Source organism: Amblyomma mixtum, chromosome 3, assembly GCF_055824585.1.
Source record: "Amblyomma mixtum isolate Tamu chromosome 3, ASM5582458v1, whole genome shotgun sequence".
NCBI classification, from domain to species: Eukaryota; Metazoa; Arthropoda; class Arachnida; order Ixodida; family Ixodidae; genus Amblyomma; species Amblyomma mixtum.
The window spans coordinates 387347737-387366638 of NC_143014.1; the positions used below are offsets into that span (position 1 = coordinate 387347737).

The 18902-nt window shown below is 48.7% G+C and overlaps 1 protein-coding gene and 1 pseudogene across 1 annotated transcript; one reads left to right on the forward strand and one right to left on the reverse strand.

Moving 5' to 3' along the window:
• Nucleotides 1–279: 279 nt before the first annotated feature.
• Nucleotides 280–1321, reverse strand: LOC149357117 (uncharacterized). The gene is made up of 2 exons (XM_089576513.1): nt 977–1321; nt 280–291 (listed from the first exon to the last, which is right to left on the reverse strand). Exons 1-2 carry the CDS (start codon nt 1319–1321, stop codon nt 280–282), a joined length of 357 nt encoding a protein of 118 aa, XP_089432639.1.
• Nucleotides 1322–3294: 1973 nt separating this feature from the next.
• Nucleotides 3295–18902, forward strand: part of LOC149357118 (sodium- and chloride-dependent glycine transporter 1-like) — a 65431-nt pseudogene continuing 49823 nt past the window's right edge.

Here is an 18902-nt window from a genome sequence, read left to right on the forward strand (position 1 = left end):
GCGCGGCTACCGAGCGACGATAAAACAGAATATCAAGCCTGTCTTCTCGATGCATGCAAAGGCTCACTGTTGTTCCACCCCTGGAGGGCGCACTGCTACACACCGAAAGAAATGCCGTAGGGTAGTACGGGATAAGTTCAAGCCGCCTGTATGCCAGCACGATCTCGCGACGCTCTGTCCAAGGCGCTCTATCAAGCTGACGACAACTCGGACGCGGCGATTAAGATTATCCTGATTTGATGGTGTTGATCTCATTTATAATCAATTCTGGTAATTCGCTCATATCCAGACCTGCATCGATGACAGCAAGCATACACAAGTTCTGCAGCGTCGGTGCTAAGTGCAACACGTGCAGGTCCGTCAGCTCCTCTTCTTCCTCAGAAAACACTTCGAGATGATCTTCCTCCACAAGGCTGGGTGGAGGCCCGAAGCCGCCGAAGACCAACACCCTCTCTCCAAGCACACAGCATCCGGGCGAGTACCTCGCAGGCGGGCGTGATCCGCTGGGCGTCAATTTACTCCAGCACGACTTTTCAACGTTATACTTGTGCATATCTGTAAAGTAGGTGTTCAGCACTCCGTTGTAGCCGCCGAAGATATACAGCTGTCTCTCGTACACGAAGGCAGAGTGAAAGTCGCGCCCCTCCGGGGCCAAGCCTTGCACTTGTGAGCGCACCCACGTCGCAGTGGTCGTTTCCAGATAATATAAGCAATTGTCGTAACGATCGTGCGGTCGTGAGAATTCTAGGTTGCCACACCAAACGTACATGCGGGTTCCGATGGCTGTCGCCGTGTGGCCGTAGCGCCCGAGGGGGGCCTCTCCGCTGGTCGGGACACGATGCCACTCTAGGGTCTCCGGGTCAAGAAAACATACAAAATTCGATGAACCTCTGTGCAATCCACCAAAAATGTACATCCGGTGACCAAGCACGCACGCCGAGTGGTTAACATCAGCACTCGGTACTTCGCCTCTTACCGCCGGAGGGCTCCACATCATGGCATCGCTATCGAAGCGGTAGAGGCCGGTAACCTCTGGGCTGATGTGCTGTCCGCCCCATATGTAGACGCAGTGGCCGTAGGCTACAACGCTGCGGCCCATGATGTAAAAAATCGGCTCAACTTCGGGAAATGGTCGAGTGTGTATTCTATCCCACCGGTACGAGATAGGGTCGAAGGTGTACACGTCGACGATGTAGCCCGAGATTTCATCACTGTCCGGCCAGCAGATGTCGAAACCGCCGAACAAGTAAACCTTCCCTTCGATGGTGACCGATGTTTCGTTGAAGAGTTCTGGAATGCGGTTCAGCCGCGCCGTCCACATCGTTCGATGGCAACCAGTTCTTGCGAAAAGGATATCGGGCCGCTTTGTTCCTTTCCAGTCAACGGCCACGCAATGAAATCAAACCTGGTGGTCGGCGTTATTCGCTTTTCTTCGTCCTTTGTTTCACAGTGCGAGCTGCTGGTGCGCCGCCTGCCGGAATCACTGCGTGGTCGGTTATGTTCATAGCTGCACGCAAAGAAGAGAGGAAGAAGACGCGCTGCACAGTGGGCGGCGCATGCGCATGCGAGCGCGAGACTTTTCTTCTTTACCTTTACCTTTTTAAAGGAAGGTAAACAGCGCAAAACACAGGACGAAGGAAGAAAACGACACACAAGGCGCTGACTAGCAGCTCAAGTATAATCCGCCCGGAGCGAAATATTTTTGCTTGGAAAGTTGTATCAACCTGCCCGAGCTTCAGCCTGTACCTTTGTTGATGGCACCATTCGATGTGATGACGTCACGCATCAGAAGTAGTTGGCCGATTCACTAATAAGCATCTCGTCTGATTGCATCGCATGCCACATATATTGCAGGCCATGTACACGCTGAAGGCGTGTAGGAGGACGAAAATTTTAGACCTGAGGTGGAGAGTCCCCGAAGATCTAGCTCGACGCGCGTAACAGGCCAGAAGAAAATACGAACATCGGAGCTTGGCTTTGTGTGTATATCCTGAGTGTGTATTGAGTGTATATCCTGGTGATTTCGTATTTACTAATTGAATGATCGCTGCGCGGAGCCTATCCCATCTGTCCTCAAGAAGTCAGGCGAGCGCACAGTTCGAGCCTCGAATTCTACTTGCCCTCTGCTCTCGACGTTTGCAGAAACACAAGGAGCAGACGTGTCTGGGCAGATGACACGCCGTCTGCGAAAACACCGCCTTTAAAAAAAAGGCATCAACGATTGCTGTCCACGAGAAAAAAAGGAAACAGCCGGGAAACTGAGCGCTACTGTTTCAGTTTTCGGTCAAGAACAAGTAGAAGCATTAAGCAACCAGGCAGCGGAGAAACGCATGAGAAATCGGTGTCGATACCGATTGCAGCGGGGTGGAATCTGGAAAGGTGTAGCTGCGTTTGTCGCTAAACGTCGATGTTTTGTTTGTGTTTACTACACATGGAAAAATTATTTGTGAAAAGTAATTGATTTACACTACTAATTACTAGCCTGAAATCGCGCGAATGCAAGTAACTGCTGCTTCCAAAAAATAACGTAAATACAATAAATACTTCTTATAAATAATTAATTACTTCAAGATTACTTGTGAAGCTTAATGTAACGTAGAATGTCGGAAAGTTGGGCTAGTCGGATTGAACTATACATCATAGCGGTGAAGAATGAAGACAAGGGAGAAGAGGGCAACACAGGCACTATCTTTCAACTGAAGGTTTACTACCGCGAAAAAGGAAATATATACAAACAGGAATAAAGGAAAAAGAATCAAAGGTATTCTCACACAAGACTATCTAATATTGCAAAATCGCTCTCTTGTAGTGCGATATATGAAATGTGCGCTGCCTCATCCAGGCGAGCTGTAGTGGAGACGCAAAAATGGGTCTGCAAAAAGCTTTGCTAACTTGTAATTCTTCGAACGTATTTCAGGATTTAAACAATCAAATGTGCGTAGCTATGTGTAAATCACATGCTGCTACCAACTTTGTTGCGCACAATAGTAACATTTATTGACCGCATCTTCTGGGCTTATCAGCGTAGCGGTCCCAGTCGTAGGAACAAGGCGTAAAATAGCGATGACGGTGGCCGCGACCTTGCAGCTCCAAACGGTGCCGCCTGGCAAGGCACCTGGTGCGGTACCGTGCCGGAAGCCCGGCATCTATATCCGCGGGGCTCCCCACTTGGCTCCGGGGGCGGCCGGACTTCGGTGATTCTTGTAGGAGGGGAGGCCGTTCGCGGACAGCCACTGTGCGATGAAGATCAGCCGCGACACGACGATGTAGCACGTGGCGGCGATCACCGCCAGGATGGCGAAGATGAGGCACGCCCGCGGCATGCTTGCCGCGTCCCGCCGGACGGAAGGGAATACGCCGTCCGGGGTGGAAGGCCGCGGCGAACGGCGGGGCTCATCTCCACTGCGCTGCGGCTCTCGTCGCAGCTCCGTTTCGTCCGCGGACTCGTCCGGCACCCCGTGGTTCGCGGCGTCGGGGATGTTCCGGCCTTCCGCCGAACCACTCCTGTCATTCGCCGTCGGTGATGGCATTCGCACCGGGGTCCCCACTGATAGCATACGGGACATGTGCGTCTTTCCAGGACCACTGAGGGCTTGTTCTCTGGGCGGGGCTGGCGCGGATTGCTCGCGGCATGAGCTGGCGCCGTCCTAATTATGTTGTTGTTGTTGTAGCCTTGACAGATCATTCACTTCCTCCGTCTAATATGAAAGCCGCGTTCTTTCTGTCGCAAGACGTGCACATTGCCAGAACAGATGTTCCGGTGGGAATCCTGCGATGTTTGCACTATTTCTTACTAAGCCAGTGTAGCATAACGCATTATAAAAGGAAGAACACATTTCGCACAATAGTTGACCTTATATTCGGCGTCAGAGAAAACGACAAAGACGAGATGAGTACAGCGAGTATTTTCATATGGGGAAGAAGAAGAAGAAGAGTAGAAGTGAGAAAGAGAAAGTAATTTAATGAAAGTAGAGTAGAAGCGAGGAACACATCACAGCGCGTCTAGGGCATGAAAGAACAAAGGAGATTAAGATGCCTCTATGGGCTTTATTATACGGATTTAGAATTTTGCATCTGCCGCATAGAGAAAAATTTTTTATATTGCAGTAGACTATATCCCTGGAAATTAGGCTTTTTATTTCGAAAGTGCAGCGCTGACTACATTTGCGCGCTATCGGCGGGCAAGCGGAAGTTGGTGGCTGGGCAGGGGGAGGGGCAGCCAGTGGTCCCACGAGGCTCAGTGGATGGGTGGTTAGTTAGGGGGTGCTCACACATTCCCAGACCATGTCGCAGGGAGTCTGGGAGCCCGGGCATAAGCTACAATTTGAAGTTGTGTCGGCGGAGAGGCTGGCCGTCGGTTTTGTGGCGTCGGAAAATTGTCTGTCTGTAGCTGCCGATATAGGAAAGCTTCCTTTCCCGAGAGTGCACGCTGAGGGGAGCAGGGAGGTGAGATACACTGTAGTCGAACGCTTGTATTTCAAAACAATTTTTTTCGCCATCTCATGGTTGTTTTCAATAGCCTGACTCTACCGAAAGCCTTTTCGGTGCCGCGGGTCCCTTCACAATCTTTCTGTGCATGAAAACAATTGTTCAGCACCCCTCTCAGATCAAGCTGAAAATTTCTAAAGCGGGCCAAGCAAAAAGTTGTGTCTCCTGCTCTTGTCGATCCTCCATTTGAGGTGAACTCACCTTCACCTTCGTTGTCACCTCCGCTGCGTCGAAGAAGTCATCAGATACTACAACTCCGAGAGCTGCGTGATCGCTGTCCTCCCAACCTTTCGACCTACTCAGATTGACTAGCGATCAACGTCTACAGTAGCAATCAACGTCTACAGGACCATCGTAGTCGAAGCCGATGAACCGCCGTTTGTCTTCCCGCCAGGCGACCGTTTTTAGGCGTTCGTCGTTTGCTCGCCAGACTGAGAATGCATTTGACTTTTGATGTCGGAGATGTATTTCGGAACTGAAAGCACAGGCGTTCCCCTGGTGGCTAGCAAGGATTTTACTCATCATCATGTTTTATACCATTATGGATCAACTCTCAAATGCGACGGGGCACTGTTTGCGTTAACTTATCGCTCCTCCTCTGATAACACCAAGAAATTCATTAAATACATGAGTGGTGTTCTTCAATATATTTCTCCTTTCAAACCTGCCGTTGTATTGGCCAAAATTTTAATATTGACGTATTGGCGTATTGACAAAGGCAAAATGGTCCTATTTCAGGAAATATCTAATTACAAAGCAAACACAGATCGAAATCTTGCATTGCAGGAAGCAAAGCACAAATGTAGCGCATCTCTGAGGTAAGCAGTAAGCAAGTTTAAGCAGCAGCAAACACGGCGGCGGCGACGAGTGCAGAATTTTCGAGAAAAAAAAGATTACTGTGAACTCACATTAAACCTGCAAGATTTGCCTGCACGAATTAAATGGGTTAAAACTTGTATTCTCACCACTTCCGAGAGAATGCGACCCGAAGACTTCCGTTTCATCAGCGCATGAAGTTGGGCTAGTTGGTTTTACATGACTACAATATTACCGCAAAAATGCGTTGTCTCATCTTTTCTTCGCGTCAGCGTTGTGAAAACATTGCTTAACGAGGTATAACTAGCTCACCGAGTATGTGTTAAGCTTGGCCTTGAAAGTGACCTTAGAAAAACCTAGCATAGCTCAGCCCCTGCAGAAATAAAAAAAATATTACCGCGACCGGGTTTCGAATCCGCGGTGGCGCGAACAGATCAGCTTCTCTGGCCACTGCACGAGGGCACTATATGCCATCGTCGTAGGCGATCACGCCTCGTGTTAAATTGCAACACAATCTCGCGCTGTGCATTGCGCAATGTCATCTTGTATTTTCACCTGCGGCGCGAGCAGATACATGAGATTCACCTCGATAATCACTTAACCTAGGTTTATTGTAACAAGGTGTGCCGACCACCCAGCAAAACAAAAGCACGAGTCAACCAGGCTAAGCAAATGATTTCGCACGACTACTCGGTTGGGACAAGTTAGAACTCTACCACATTTTTTCCCTGCATTTTATAGTCATGGGTGTTCATAATGTATATAGAAGGCGCGTGCGCCGTGTCTTCTCACGGGGTGTCGCACACGAGGCACACTCTCCACCAATAGACTGGGGGTCGGGGGCTCGGCTGCCCCCCTCCATACATAGCACAAGCTGAGCGTCCTAATGCTGCGAGGCTACCTGGAGAAGCACAAACGGGACGTCAGGCGTGTCCGCTCGATACACAGAGCACAGAGTCCGCTCGATGCACAGATGCTCACAATTGTTCAATCGCGGGCGTGCACGCAGCCTCACAGCCACACAAGCGTCGTCAGTATTTCCGCCATGAGTTACCACGCGCTCTATAGGTCTCCAGCACCCAGCGACGCGGCTGCACAAAAGCGGTACAGCGAAGGAACAAGGGCGTCATTCCCAGAACCTAACCCTAATCGAGGCCCGCGTAGCTCGTAGAAAGTCCGTGGGGCAGCTGCTTTTCCACGGGTCACACTCGAAAGATGCGGGCTCCAACTCTAAATGCGTGCGCTGGCGATGAAACCGCGCTCTCAATGTGCGAAGCGAGGATCTGGCAGTTAAGAGTTTATCGCGAATCACCGCACGTTGGTCCCCAAGCTCGTACAGGGTGTCGTTATGAGACAGCTGGTGAGCGTGGTGGCGAGTTTGTCATACAGTTGGTTTTCCTCGGCGCCGCGCTGACCCGCCAACAACTGCACGCGAATGACACATCCGTGTTCTGCAAAGCTTTCGATGGTCTCACTGTATACGCACAAAAGCTGCGGACCACGGTTTCGGTTATACAGGCTGCCGAGGGCGGAGCGCTAATCGCACAGCGCGGCGCTCCTAGGTGATAGGGGGCCAATAACTGTCCGCCGCAGAAGCTCAGTTTCTAAGGTGTTTTTCAGAATAAAAAGGCATTATTACCTACCTAAGTAAAGACACTGATAACACTATTGTGGCCACCATCTGGTGGCCACAATAGTGAACACCATCTGGTGGTGGCCACTATTGTGGCCACCACCTCACCACCATCTGTGGCTCCGCTGAAGGCGCACCATTCGTTTGAAGTGCAGGACGAGTCCGCTATCTGTGATGAGCCATAAGAGGTAGCTTTGATCTCGTTTCTAATAGCTACCGGTAATCCGCCTACGTCAAAACCTGCTATCGATGACAGCAAGAAGACGCAAGTTCTGCAGTGTAGGTGCTGAGTGCAACACTTGCAGGTCAGTTATCGCCTTTTCCTCTTCAGAAACATCGATGGGCTCTCTTTTCTCATGGTCTGGGGCGTACCCCAAGCCACCAAAAACAAACACCCTTTTCTACCATCACGCTGCAACCGGCCGAGCGCTTAGCAGACGGGCGTAATCCATGTGTTGTCACTTCGATCCAACACGACTTCTCGATATCATACTTATGCGTGTCTGAAAATTAACCGCCCAGCTCTCTTGTGCGGCCACCGAAGATGTACAGCTGTTCGTTGTACACGAAGGTAGTGTGAAGTTTGCGGCCTTTGGGGAGCGCACCTTCCACTCTTCGGCGCACCCACATCAATGTGGTTGTTTCCAGATAATACAAGGAATTATCTTACCGGTCGTTGACCTCTATGTTCAACGCCTGGCCACCACAAGCATACAGGCGGGTTCCGACTGGGGACGCCGTGTGGAAGCAGCGGCTAGTCGGTTCGACTCCACTCTCATGGTCAAGATAATATATACGGTGTGAGGACTCCGGGTCCAAAAAACCAAAGTTGTACATCTGTTGACCCAGCACACAAGCAGAGATGCTCAGTATCGCAACTTGGCCGCACATTTCCGAGCGGCTCCATGTCATAGCGCGGGTACCGAACCAGTATAAGCCGCCCATCTGCGACCTTATGTCCGAAAAGCTACCCCCCATGTAGACGCAGTAGCCGTAGGCGTCAACGTAGTGGACTAAAAAGTTAAGGGGTTCGTCGTCGAGGTGCAACTCTGTCAGTGGCACACGCCCTGTCGCCTTAGTTTTTCTAAGGGACACGGGTTTAGTGGACATACTTCGATAATCATTGTGTGTGTGAGAGTGCGTGAGTGTTGAGTATGTTTGATGTCACCTTTTTTTTTCTCTTTCTCTCTCTTTCTCTCTCCATTTCACCCTCTAATTCATCCTCATCTGGAGTAGCATGCCGGGCCTATAACCAGGCAGACCTCTCCATTATCCATTAAAGTCTCTCTCCTCCTCTTCCCTGTCGATTCTGATGAATTTTTATGGCTCTTGTGCCATGGCGGCTAAAGAGCGCCATGGCACAAAGTTGCTTTGTCAATTCAAGTTGGTGTCACAGACACATTTTCCAAACATTTCACACCAGCCATTGTGGAAGGCTTGTCGATAATGTATAAGGCGTGCGCAGTGCACCAGAGCGCTCTCGCATCAGTGTAAATAAGCTGTCGGGAAGCTTCAAATACAGTCCAGCATGCTGTAGATTTCCTTTGATATGATCTTAACCTGATTCAGTCACTTATACAAGCTTTAACGAATTCTCTCGGCTCACGTTCACGACATAGATGCCGATCGGATGCTTCCAGATTGAAACTAGAATGTATATAGCGAAAACAGGACCATAACTAGCAGGCTATAAAATCAGTGAACATTTAAAGCAGCGTCAAAGTGAGGGCAGACATGCGGAAATAAGTGATAACTGTTTGGCTTTCTGAAGTCATCGCAAAAGACTCAAGTTGTTTCCGGATAAGAGGTGAAATCGACGCCTACCACCACATATCTCTATCTACCACCTGCTCTTAAATGTATCACCAGCAGGGGCTGGGCGGAAAACTAAAATTGGTCACAAAGCTTCATGCCGAAGTGACGTAAATGCGACTCGCTTGAACAAACCACCAGACTGGAGTTGAATCGATTTCAGTGAATAATTCTTCGATCAGAAAATTTGTTCCCTTTGTTATTTAAGAAAAAGTGGCGGCCCCGGGCGACATGAATATAAAAAAAATACTAGCGACTTTTTTGCTTGCGCCAAAATCGAGCACAGAAGGAAGGAGTTCTTTGCGTATAAAAGAAGAGTTTATTACTGCGTCCAGTAGTGGCGCCGAAGTTGCATCATCACCGCACCACAGGACTGGCTTCGCCGAAGGCACTCAGTTTGCTTGAGATGCAGCATCTACGAAGAAGTGATAGCGCAGACCATTTGTTTAATGAAGCTTGGCAAGGGGCGTAGATCCAGCCGTGCATCAATTACTGCAAGTAAGCACAGGTTCTGCAGTGTCGGTGCCAAGTGCACCACGTGGAGATCGGTCAGCCCCCTTCGCTCCTCAGCAACTTGCCCCTCATCCTGGTTGGGTGCCGGCCCAAAGCCGCCGAAGATAAACACTCTTTCACCCATCACTGAGCAGCCATGCCAGTGCCTGGGAGATGGTGGTGAGCCATAGGGCTTCACTTCGGTCCAACGCGACGTCACGGGGTCGTACTTGTGTATATCTGCCAAGTAGGTCTGCAGCGAATCGCTGTACCCTCCGCAAATGTACAGTTCTTCGTTATACACGAAGGTTGAATGACTTCACTGGCACACAGGTGGAACTCCTTGTACCTATGGGCATACCCATGAAGAGTTGGTCGTTTCAAAATAGTATAGGATGAGGGAAACGTCTGCTGGGCTGCCGCCGAAAACATACCTGCGGGTCCCGATGGCAGACGCAGTGTGGCAGGCAGGTAGAACCGGAGCCTCTCCGCTAGTGGGGACACGATGCCACTCTAGGGTATCCAAGTCAAGGACCCGCATATACGGCGAAACATCCCAGTCTCTTAAGATATACTTACGGTGCCTAACAACACAAGCTGTGCTGCCGTAAATCGATGACGGCACCTCACCGGCCACCTCAGGGCGGCTGCATGTCATGGTGCTTGTGTCGAAGCTGTAAAGGACAGTCGGCGATAGCCAGCTGGGCGGGCCGCCCCACAGATACGCGCAGTGGCTGTACGCTACAACTGTATGGCGGGAAATGTTAATCAGCCCGCCGTAGGGAAGCTGCGTCAGCACCATATCCCACCGGCGCGACGCGGGGTCGAAGATGAAGACACGGAGCAAGTTCCATGCCCCGTGGTAACTGTCGAACGAGTAGACCTTGCCGTTGATGTGTACAGCCCTGTGGGTGACATAGAAAGAGAAGTTTATCCCCGTTTAACGCCGTTTAGCCGCACCGTCCACATCCTGCAGAGACACCTGCTTCTGTAAGAAACAAGGGCCGGTCATTCCTGCAAGGGTGGCGGCGTCATACGGCTAATTTTTGAAAGAGCGATATGGTGATCTGTATTCGCGGCGTAGAAAGAGAAGTTTAATTTTTTCTAATGTCAAGAAAAATGCAATGCAAAACTGCTGAACTCAATGCTCTGATCAGTCAAGCACATGCGCAGTGACGCAGCACTGAGCACGTCAGTAAGGCAGTAAGCCGACACTCGACCGCCGCGCAGGACGATGAAATATGTCGACCATTTGCGCAAGAACTCATCCTCATTCATTGACAGTGCGTCCACGCATGCTTGCTCAAAGAGGCGCGTGCGGAGGCGCTGCAACTGTGGAAACATTGCTCTTTCCGGACGCCCATTTAAGGAAGCCGCTCCACTCTGCCGCCACAAAACGAACATGCCGACACACAAGAGCATAATGTAAACAGTTCGCGTGAACTAGTGCGCGCTTCGAGGCGGGTTAAAAACATCCGTGACACTAGTACCCAAAAGGTGCACGCCACTACACAGTCGAACATAGCGTGCCGCAACGTTTCTAAAAGACCGCATTGCGGGCATCGGACGGTGGGCGCCACGCCCCACGCCGCAAGGCGGTCTCTTGTGGGCAGGACCCGCCAGCCTCGCAGCCAGCCGAGGTCCCTGACATCTGCAGGAAGCGCAGCTGAGGTCAGTTGGCGCCAGCGTGCCCGTCTCGTTTTCTGGAATTGTTCGCGGGTCAGCTCAGCGACCGTTAGTGCTTCACACATCCTGGAGGGCGGGGTTTCATCAACATCTAGATCGGGCACGCTGGCAGTCAACGACGCCATAGTGCGTCGACGGTGACTATTTCCGTTAGATTTTGGAATACTTTTGTCATTTTATGACACTCACACGAATGAATGTTCGAAAACAAACATGTACTGTTGCTGTCACCAAGATTAAAAGCGCTAAGGGTCGTTATAAAGTGCGCGTAAGTGGTCAAGAGGCTGTTCTGCCATTACGGGCTTGTTTCAGAGCGAATTATCTTCTTGACGCCGCGAGATACGTGGTTAACGCTTTCCAATCGAGAATTTCGTTTAGTTGATCGGTCATGCCAGTCGCATTGATAGGGACTGAATATCTGGTGGCCCTAAAAAGAAACGTGAAATATATATTGCTTAAATCCTGCGGAGCTTTTTTTTCTTTCCTTTAGCACGTGTTTGGTTGCCGCCTTATCGTCTAGCAGGTGTATAGTATCGGTGTCATTCATTCATGTCGGGAGCAACAACCCTTCTGCTGAACCCGCGTCTTTCGGATCAGCAGCCCGGAAGGCGCGGCCGGGATCGAACCCGCGTCTTTCGGGCTGCTGACCCGAAAGACGCGGGTTCGATCCCGGCCCGCGGTGGCCGAATTTCGATGGAGGCGAAATTCTAGAGGCCCGTGTACTGTGCGATGTCAACGCACGTTAAAGACCTCAGGTGGTCGAAATTTCTCGACAGCTTCTCTACGGCGTCCCTCATAGTCTGAGTTGATTTGGGACGTTAAACCTCATAAACCAACCAACCAACCCAATAAACCAACAAACCACCAACGTGGCCGCGATGAGGAAAATGTGGCGTGGATGGTCGGGATTTCACCATTGCATTTCATCTTCTAGCAAGAATTGCCTAAAGTCGGTCAATTCTTACAGCGGTTGCTGATGAACTGGAAACATGCGATTTTAGTCACTGTGCCTTCCATATATAACTCTAAATAAGTGGTTTTGGAGGAAAGGAAATTTTGCACTGTTGCCTCACTTCAAGGTGGACTACTCAACTGCGCCGTGAGGGAAGGAAGGAAGGTGGGAGTGAAAGATTTGGATTGTGGGGGTTAGACGCTCCAAAGCGGCTCAGACTATGAGGGACGCCGTAGAGAAGGGCTCGGGAAATTTCGACCACCTGGGGTTCTTTAACGTGCACTGTGCACTTGTGTGTGTCCCAGGAGTGATCGCCGTTTTCCGAAGTTTTTTTCAACGCAAACATACAGCTCAATGGAATCGCTTTTTGAATGCAATCCAGCGTTTGCTCAAAAGTACTTTCTTATCGGACTCCTTCAGCAATGCGAAAGTTTTTCTCGAGTCATTCTTTTCGGTACACAAGCCCCACAAGTTTGAGTGGACGCGCACGACTCTGTACCTTCTGGAACTGTGAAGCGCTTTCCTACGCGGCTATCGAACGTAGCCCAAGAAGTGAGAAAAACACTGCGCTGTTCGGTGCAGTTCACTTCCGTGCTTTTTCTCCCGCTTTTTTTTTTCGTTTCTAAGCAACTTCCTAATGGGCCCAGTTCAGTATAAGCACCGCACTCGAGTTCACAACTTCACACAGCTCACCTGAAGTTACTGCGGTTGATGTTTCTGAGTCTTTCACGTTGTTCGTTACAAAAATGAAATTTCTTGTTCTGTGAACATACTGCACCGAAATTGGTGATAGAAGACGATAGACGGTGCCTTATTGGAAAGCGTTACCGCGAAATGTGGCTTTAAAGTAGTGTTTTAAAGTGTGAACAATTGTTGACGCAAAGAGCGGCAACGTGCAAATGGGAAGCCTCTGAAAGTTGATATTGGCGATTAGAGGACCATCGTCTCGCTATACGTGATGCGTACTAAGCTATCTTCGAGGGCGACTTTCTTGCTGATTTGCTGTCTCCTTTCCGTCATTGATACCAGCGCTCTGTCGGCTGGACTAAATTCAACAATGCTTAGCATTATGGAAGCCTCGAATTCATCCCCCGAGAGATCTGTCCTCCTCCACTCACCCCAGAAGTTACCAGAGTTAGAGGAACACTTTAACGACCTGCCGATAGCACTGAAATTCGTGAAGGACTCGCTCGAAGACGTATTGTGCGAATTTGTGCCTTATGCCGCTGAAGGAGGAAGCTGTTCTGTGCCGCGGAAAAATTCTCTCTCGTTCTCCGTACAGAAGCGGCTTGTATTTGCGCCCTGGTTCTGGAACCAAAGCCGCGAATTGCAGAACGTAACCGTAGTTTGCATTCAACAGCTGACGTATACGCGTTGGTTTATTCCTACAGATTCACACGAGGAGGTTCTCACGCAGTTTCGCAGCGGCCTCTGCCAGGTTACGAGTGTCACTACCGCTACCATCAATGCTCCCACAAGCCGATTCAGAAGATGCAATCAGCGAAAGATTGTCGAAGCTCCTGAAATTTTTTTATTGAAGATGGACCGGACAACTCCTTTCCAAAAGGGAAGCAGTTCCTGATATGAACGGATTTCATTGAAATCGCTCTGATGATGCCAGAAGCTGCAGCCCTTCTGGACGCATACAGAACACTGAATAACAGTGTGCACCTCATCAGAGCCAGGAATGACGTACAATTTTATTCAGAGGTAGAGTTTATAATATTAGCTTACACCGGCTCCTACTTTCAATTTCCACACATGTTTAAAGACACCCAATTTTCTCCAGCAGTGCTCTGTTTCTTTACTCAACGTGGTACTGTCATGCAAATAACGTTTATTTACTTATGGATTTCGTTCACCTGGTTGATAGTCACTTCAGCGGCTCTCGGCGCTTTCCTCTGCCTGGGCCTGTGGATGACCGTTAAGCTTATTCCGAGGCAACACTCCTTCTCCCTGTCTGACGTTTGCCTATTCCTAGTTGGTGGCCTGTTAAATCAGAGCTCACCATGTATGCTGGCGGAATGCAGGCTAATTCTTGCTTCATGGTCCTTCGGCATGTTTTTCTTAGGTAACTATATTCAAACAACGATCACTGCGATACAAAGCGTCCCAAGAATTTCAAAAGGAATCGGTACTATAGCAGAATTGAAGCTTCTGATCGAGAACGGTTTAGTACTGCCCTGCGCAACGAACCATTGGTTAGGAGTGAGGGACGTGGTCAGTTATGGAGGAGAAATGTCGCCCGATATAGAAGCGATCATGAAAATATTCCAGAACTGTTACCCACACTGCATTCAAGGAAATCGAGCGATTGACCATTGTTTCCGCTTGGACAGCGAAGGCGCTCACGCTGTTCTGTCCGTGTGTAGCGATGACATGGTCGCAGAAGCGTCGTGGTAGAATCTTGTCCCTGGAGAGCGCTTCTTAATGGAGCATCGGGGTATCGCCCTTCACGACACCAACCCGCATAGGTAAGCGTATGGTTTACACCTTCCTCGGGGCTGTATGTGCAAACATGTCGGATCGGACATGCAATCCCGCTAGTTTTATGCGGTGTCCGTTAGGCTGAGTCCGCGAAGGAAAGCAGTTAGTTAACTGCCAAACGTATCATGGCGCCATTTTATAACATTTTGTTTATCCACCTTCATCGGACTTCACGACTGGTGCGAATCACAGCGACTTTTATAAAGCCGCACTTAAATCTTGGAAATAAATCGACTAAAAACATTATCAACAGCTTTGACCACGTCCGGCAACTTTGCTTCTTTTTGCGGCCGCCGTATCCCCGCGAACTTCATAATCTCATCCGCCCACCTAACTTTCTGCCACCCCCTGCTACATTTGCCTTCTCTTGGAATCCACTCCGTTACTCTTAAGGACCAGCGGTTATCATTATATGCCCTGCCCAAGCCCATTTATTATTCTTGATTTCGACTAGGATGTGATTAACCCGCGTTTGTTCCATCCCCCGCTAAAATGACACTACCTGCAGTGCAAAGAGATCCCTAGCGCTAGGGCGTACGACATTCTTCCCTTGTGCGCTTTTTTGGTAAGCCATGGTGTTATTTAACGTCCACGATCTCTCTCGCAGGTACCTGCACCGCCGCACACTGCGGGCGGTTATTGAAGCCGCACTGGCCACTCGCCATCAGAAGCCGAAGGCTGTGGACCCCAGGGACCCCAGCGCTGCGCCGCAGCCTTTCCACGTGTACCTCTTCGTCTACGCGCTGGGCTGCGCGGCGTCGGCCGCGGCATTGCTGTGCGAGCTCCTGTGGTATCGGCTTCACTGTGAAGGTGGCGGATCTGAAAGGCTTTTTTGCAGCGGTGCTCGCCGCCCGAGAATACAGACTCACCCTTAGAAACGATGCCACGGATCTTGTCCAATAAGTGACGAAGAAACTGACGACTCATCCTGCAACCCCCCCCCCCAAAAAAAAGAAAAAAATAAATAAAAATAAAGGGTCGCATAGTTTACACCATCCAGCTTCTCACTTTCCTAACCTGGCACTGCAAGTCATCCCCGCCGTTACTGCAGCTCTATCTGGAAATCCTGGTATGACCAAGTTGATGTCTTCACGCATTGTCGAAAGGTACTTAAGACCCTGAAGAAAGCACCCGGTACTCTTTAATTTGCCTGCTCCATCAATGCTACTTTTCGCTATTGCTGGAAACTCGAACCCTATTACTGAGTCCAGGCCTACAGATATCTGCTCAACATGCCAGCTGGTGGTGTTGCACTGATACAGATTTTCGTTAATCCCCCAGAGTATCTGCTGGTGTATGTGGCCCATACAGGAGTTATTCCCATGGCGCTACTGGATGTATAATGATGCCATCCTGACATTTTCCGACGTCCCACGCACTTCCTGATCGTGAATTGAAACTGCTTGTAACGCCGCCTTTAGCTTCATGTAACGGCAGCGAATACCATTCGGCTTTAGAGAAAACAGATGAAGTTCAGCGCTGCCTAGTCCCGTACTGAGTCCTCATACGGTGGGTCGGTGGTAGTGCATGGGATTACACGAATTGAGGTGGGTCATAGTTATCTCGCAATTCAGGAAACTGTGATTCGTTAGTTAAGCTTACCAACAGGAGCCAGAGATTTGGTTGACAAACGCTCAGCTAGGAAAACTGGCAGGCACTCAAAACGTTAATTTTACATGCAGTGGGACCTAATACACTTTTTCATATTACCTAGGCACAAATCGTTGAATTAAAACACGCTTATCGAGTGCGCCAGACTATTTCTTATAGAACTATGTTGTGAGCATTTCTCTTTAAACTTACCTCATTTCTATGGCAATCAAAGTATTGTGTATTATGGTGTCCACGCATCTATCCAATCCGTTTCTTCCCATCCCATCGCCCCTTAAGTGAGACGGTCGGCACGTATTGTGGACTTGCCTTGGGATGCCCGCTGTGCGAGCCCGGGTTCGCGCATTGCACTCGCATTTGTATTGAGAGCCTAAGCATTGTTCTGACTAGGTTCTATGCTTTGCTGGAAAACAGTCTTAGCGCGTGTGCGGGAGACGTGTAATGTGCGTCGGCTATCAGTGCTTGGTAGTCGTTTCTCCTGCTGCTTGCAACAGGATTGCGCTGTTGGCGCAAAATGATTTGTAGAAGTTATAGCTGTTCAGGCTGATGCAATAGCTGTGATGAGTGTAAACTTGGCAGCGCCTGAAATGTCAAGATTTTATTAACTGATTTTGAAGTAGCATTTTGGTGACGTGAATTTGCAATTTTTTTTTATTTGATACCTCGCAGGCCCCTGATATGGGGCTTTACATGACACACAGGCATGGCAATTAAACGACAATGGTCTTGATAGCGTTTTTAAAATGGATGGCGTTGATGTGATGCACGGCGTTCTGTAGATCATTCCAGTCCCGGGATGACGTGACGAAAAAACATCGAGAATGAGCGGTAGTTCTTGCGGTGGGGGCGTAGACGGCCTTATGGTGTTTAATAGGGCTTGAGAGGCGATAAGCAGGTGATGTGACCGATTCTCCAAAAGATGAATGATAAAACATATGAAAGAGACACAATCGAGAAATTTTTCGTCGCGTTTCAAGGCTGGGTAAGTTAGTTCTAGATTTTAAAGCAGACACACTAGTGTAGCACGAATAATCACAATAAATGAAGCGGATAGCCCGATTTTGTATTTTTTCTAAGGTTAAAGAGAGGCTAGTCTGGTGAGGATCCCATATTGCTGAAGCATATTCTAGTTTAAGACGGACAAAAGTTATGTATGCTAATGATTTGATGGAAGGGGTGGCAAATCGTAGATTACGCCGTATGAAACCAAGGGTACGATTAGCCTCGTTAGCGATGTTCATGATATGGTATGACCATGTTAGGTTTTGCGTTACAGTAATACCCAAGTACAACTTACATAAAGAAACGGACGACACTTCTGAACCGAAAAGAGTGTATTTAGAAGGAGTATGCACCTGCCGACGGTGGAACGAAATCAAACATGTTTTGGAAATATTGAGAGACATTAACCAACGTTCGCACCAAGTTTGGATTCGGTTAAGATCTTGTTGAAGAATGCCAGCGTCAGTACTGTTAGTGATTGGGCGGTAAATTACACAATCGTCAGAAAATAAGCGGATGATAGAGGAAATTCTGGAAGGAAGATCGTTAATATATATGAGGAAAAGCAAAGGACCTAGGACTGTACCTTGGGAAACACCTGAAATGACCGGCTACGTGAAGAAGAATGATTGTTAGCATAGATAAATTGCTCTCTGTTAGTCAAAAAGTTACAAAGCCGTTCCAATAATAACGAATTAAGATTTAGACACGATATCTTCAGTAGCAGTCTTTTAGGCGGTACTTTATCGAAAGCTTTTTTGAAATCAAGGAAGAGAGTGTCAGTAGGAACGTTTAGGTCACGGTTGGAGCTTAGGTCATTAATAAAAAGAGAGCCAATTGGGAGTCACATGAACGGCCTTTCAAAAAGCCATGCTGGTTAGTATGGAAAAATTTTACGGAAAGAAGGAATTTGACTATGTGCGAATAAATAATATGTTCCAATAGTTTCGAACAGACGCTTGTGAGGGAAATGGGGCGGTAATTTTTGCATGAAACAGGTGAGCCCTTTTTGGAGACTGGAATGATCTTACCAACTTTCCAATCTTGTGGAAGGACACCTGTTGATATGGACTGCTGAAAGAGTTGCACAATATTACACTTACAGTGTTTTTAGTATTTTTTAGGATTTTAGAATTTATGCCGTCAACACCAGATGAAGATGTAAGTTTCAATAATTCAATGAGTTTCATGATTCCATTAGCATCAAATGTAATCTGTGGCATAGATGGGAGGGTCGACAGCTGAGAAATCTGGTAAGTCACCATCAGGTTCCTTTGTAAAAACTGACGAGAAAAAGTTATTAAGAGCGTGGCTACATTCGAGTTCCGGAATAAAGTTGTTGTCGTCGTCATGTATTTTTAGAGGCTGTGCTTTATAACTCTTTGAACACTTGAATGTAGGAACACACTAAGATCAAAGTTTCAGATGAACAAGGAGTGAATGTTTAACACTGCGGAAAGGACAGGAACGGAGACACAAACGGGACGCAAACAGCGCTGTGTCCCGACCATGCGCATTTGTCCATGCCGTTAGCGTTGTTTCATGAAAAAGCAACTAGCCTGCACTTTTACCCTTGAAAGTGGAAACTGTAACGTACTACTTGAACACAAAAACAGTTTACGCAGTTGGCACTATTTCCCGGTTTGCATTTAATAACAAAAACAGGATTATGAATTTTAACTCTTTGGAACATGCTAATAACTTCCCGCGGCCGTCAAAATTAGCGGGTAGAAGCGCAGCAGTCCTTTTATCAACCCGCGTTTGCAGTACGTACGAGGAGTCGCCAATCACAGGAAACTTGTTGGCGCGCCGTACCACCGCACTGTGCCGTCTTATGGCAAATAAAAGCTGAAATAGCAGAAGGAAATTATGCGGTTGTGGCTACTTCCGCCTAATACTTGCTGCTAATGCAGAAAAACCGCA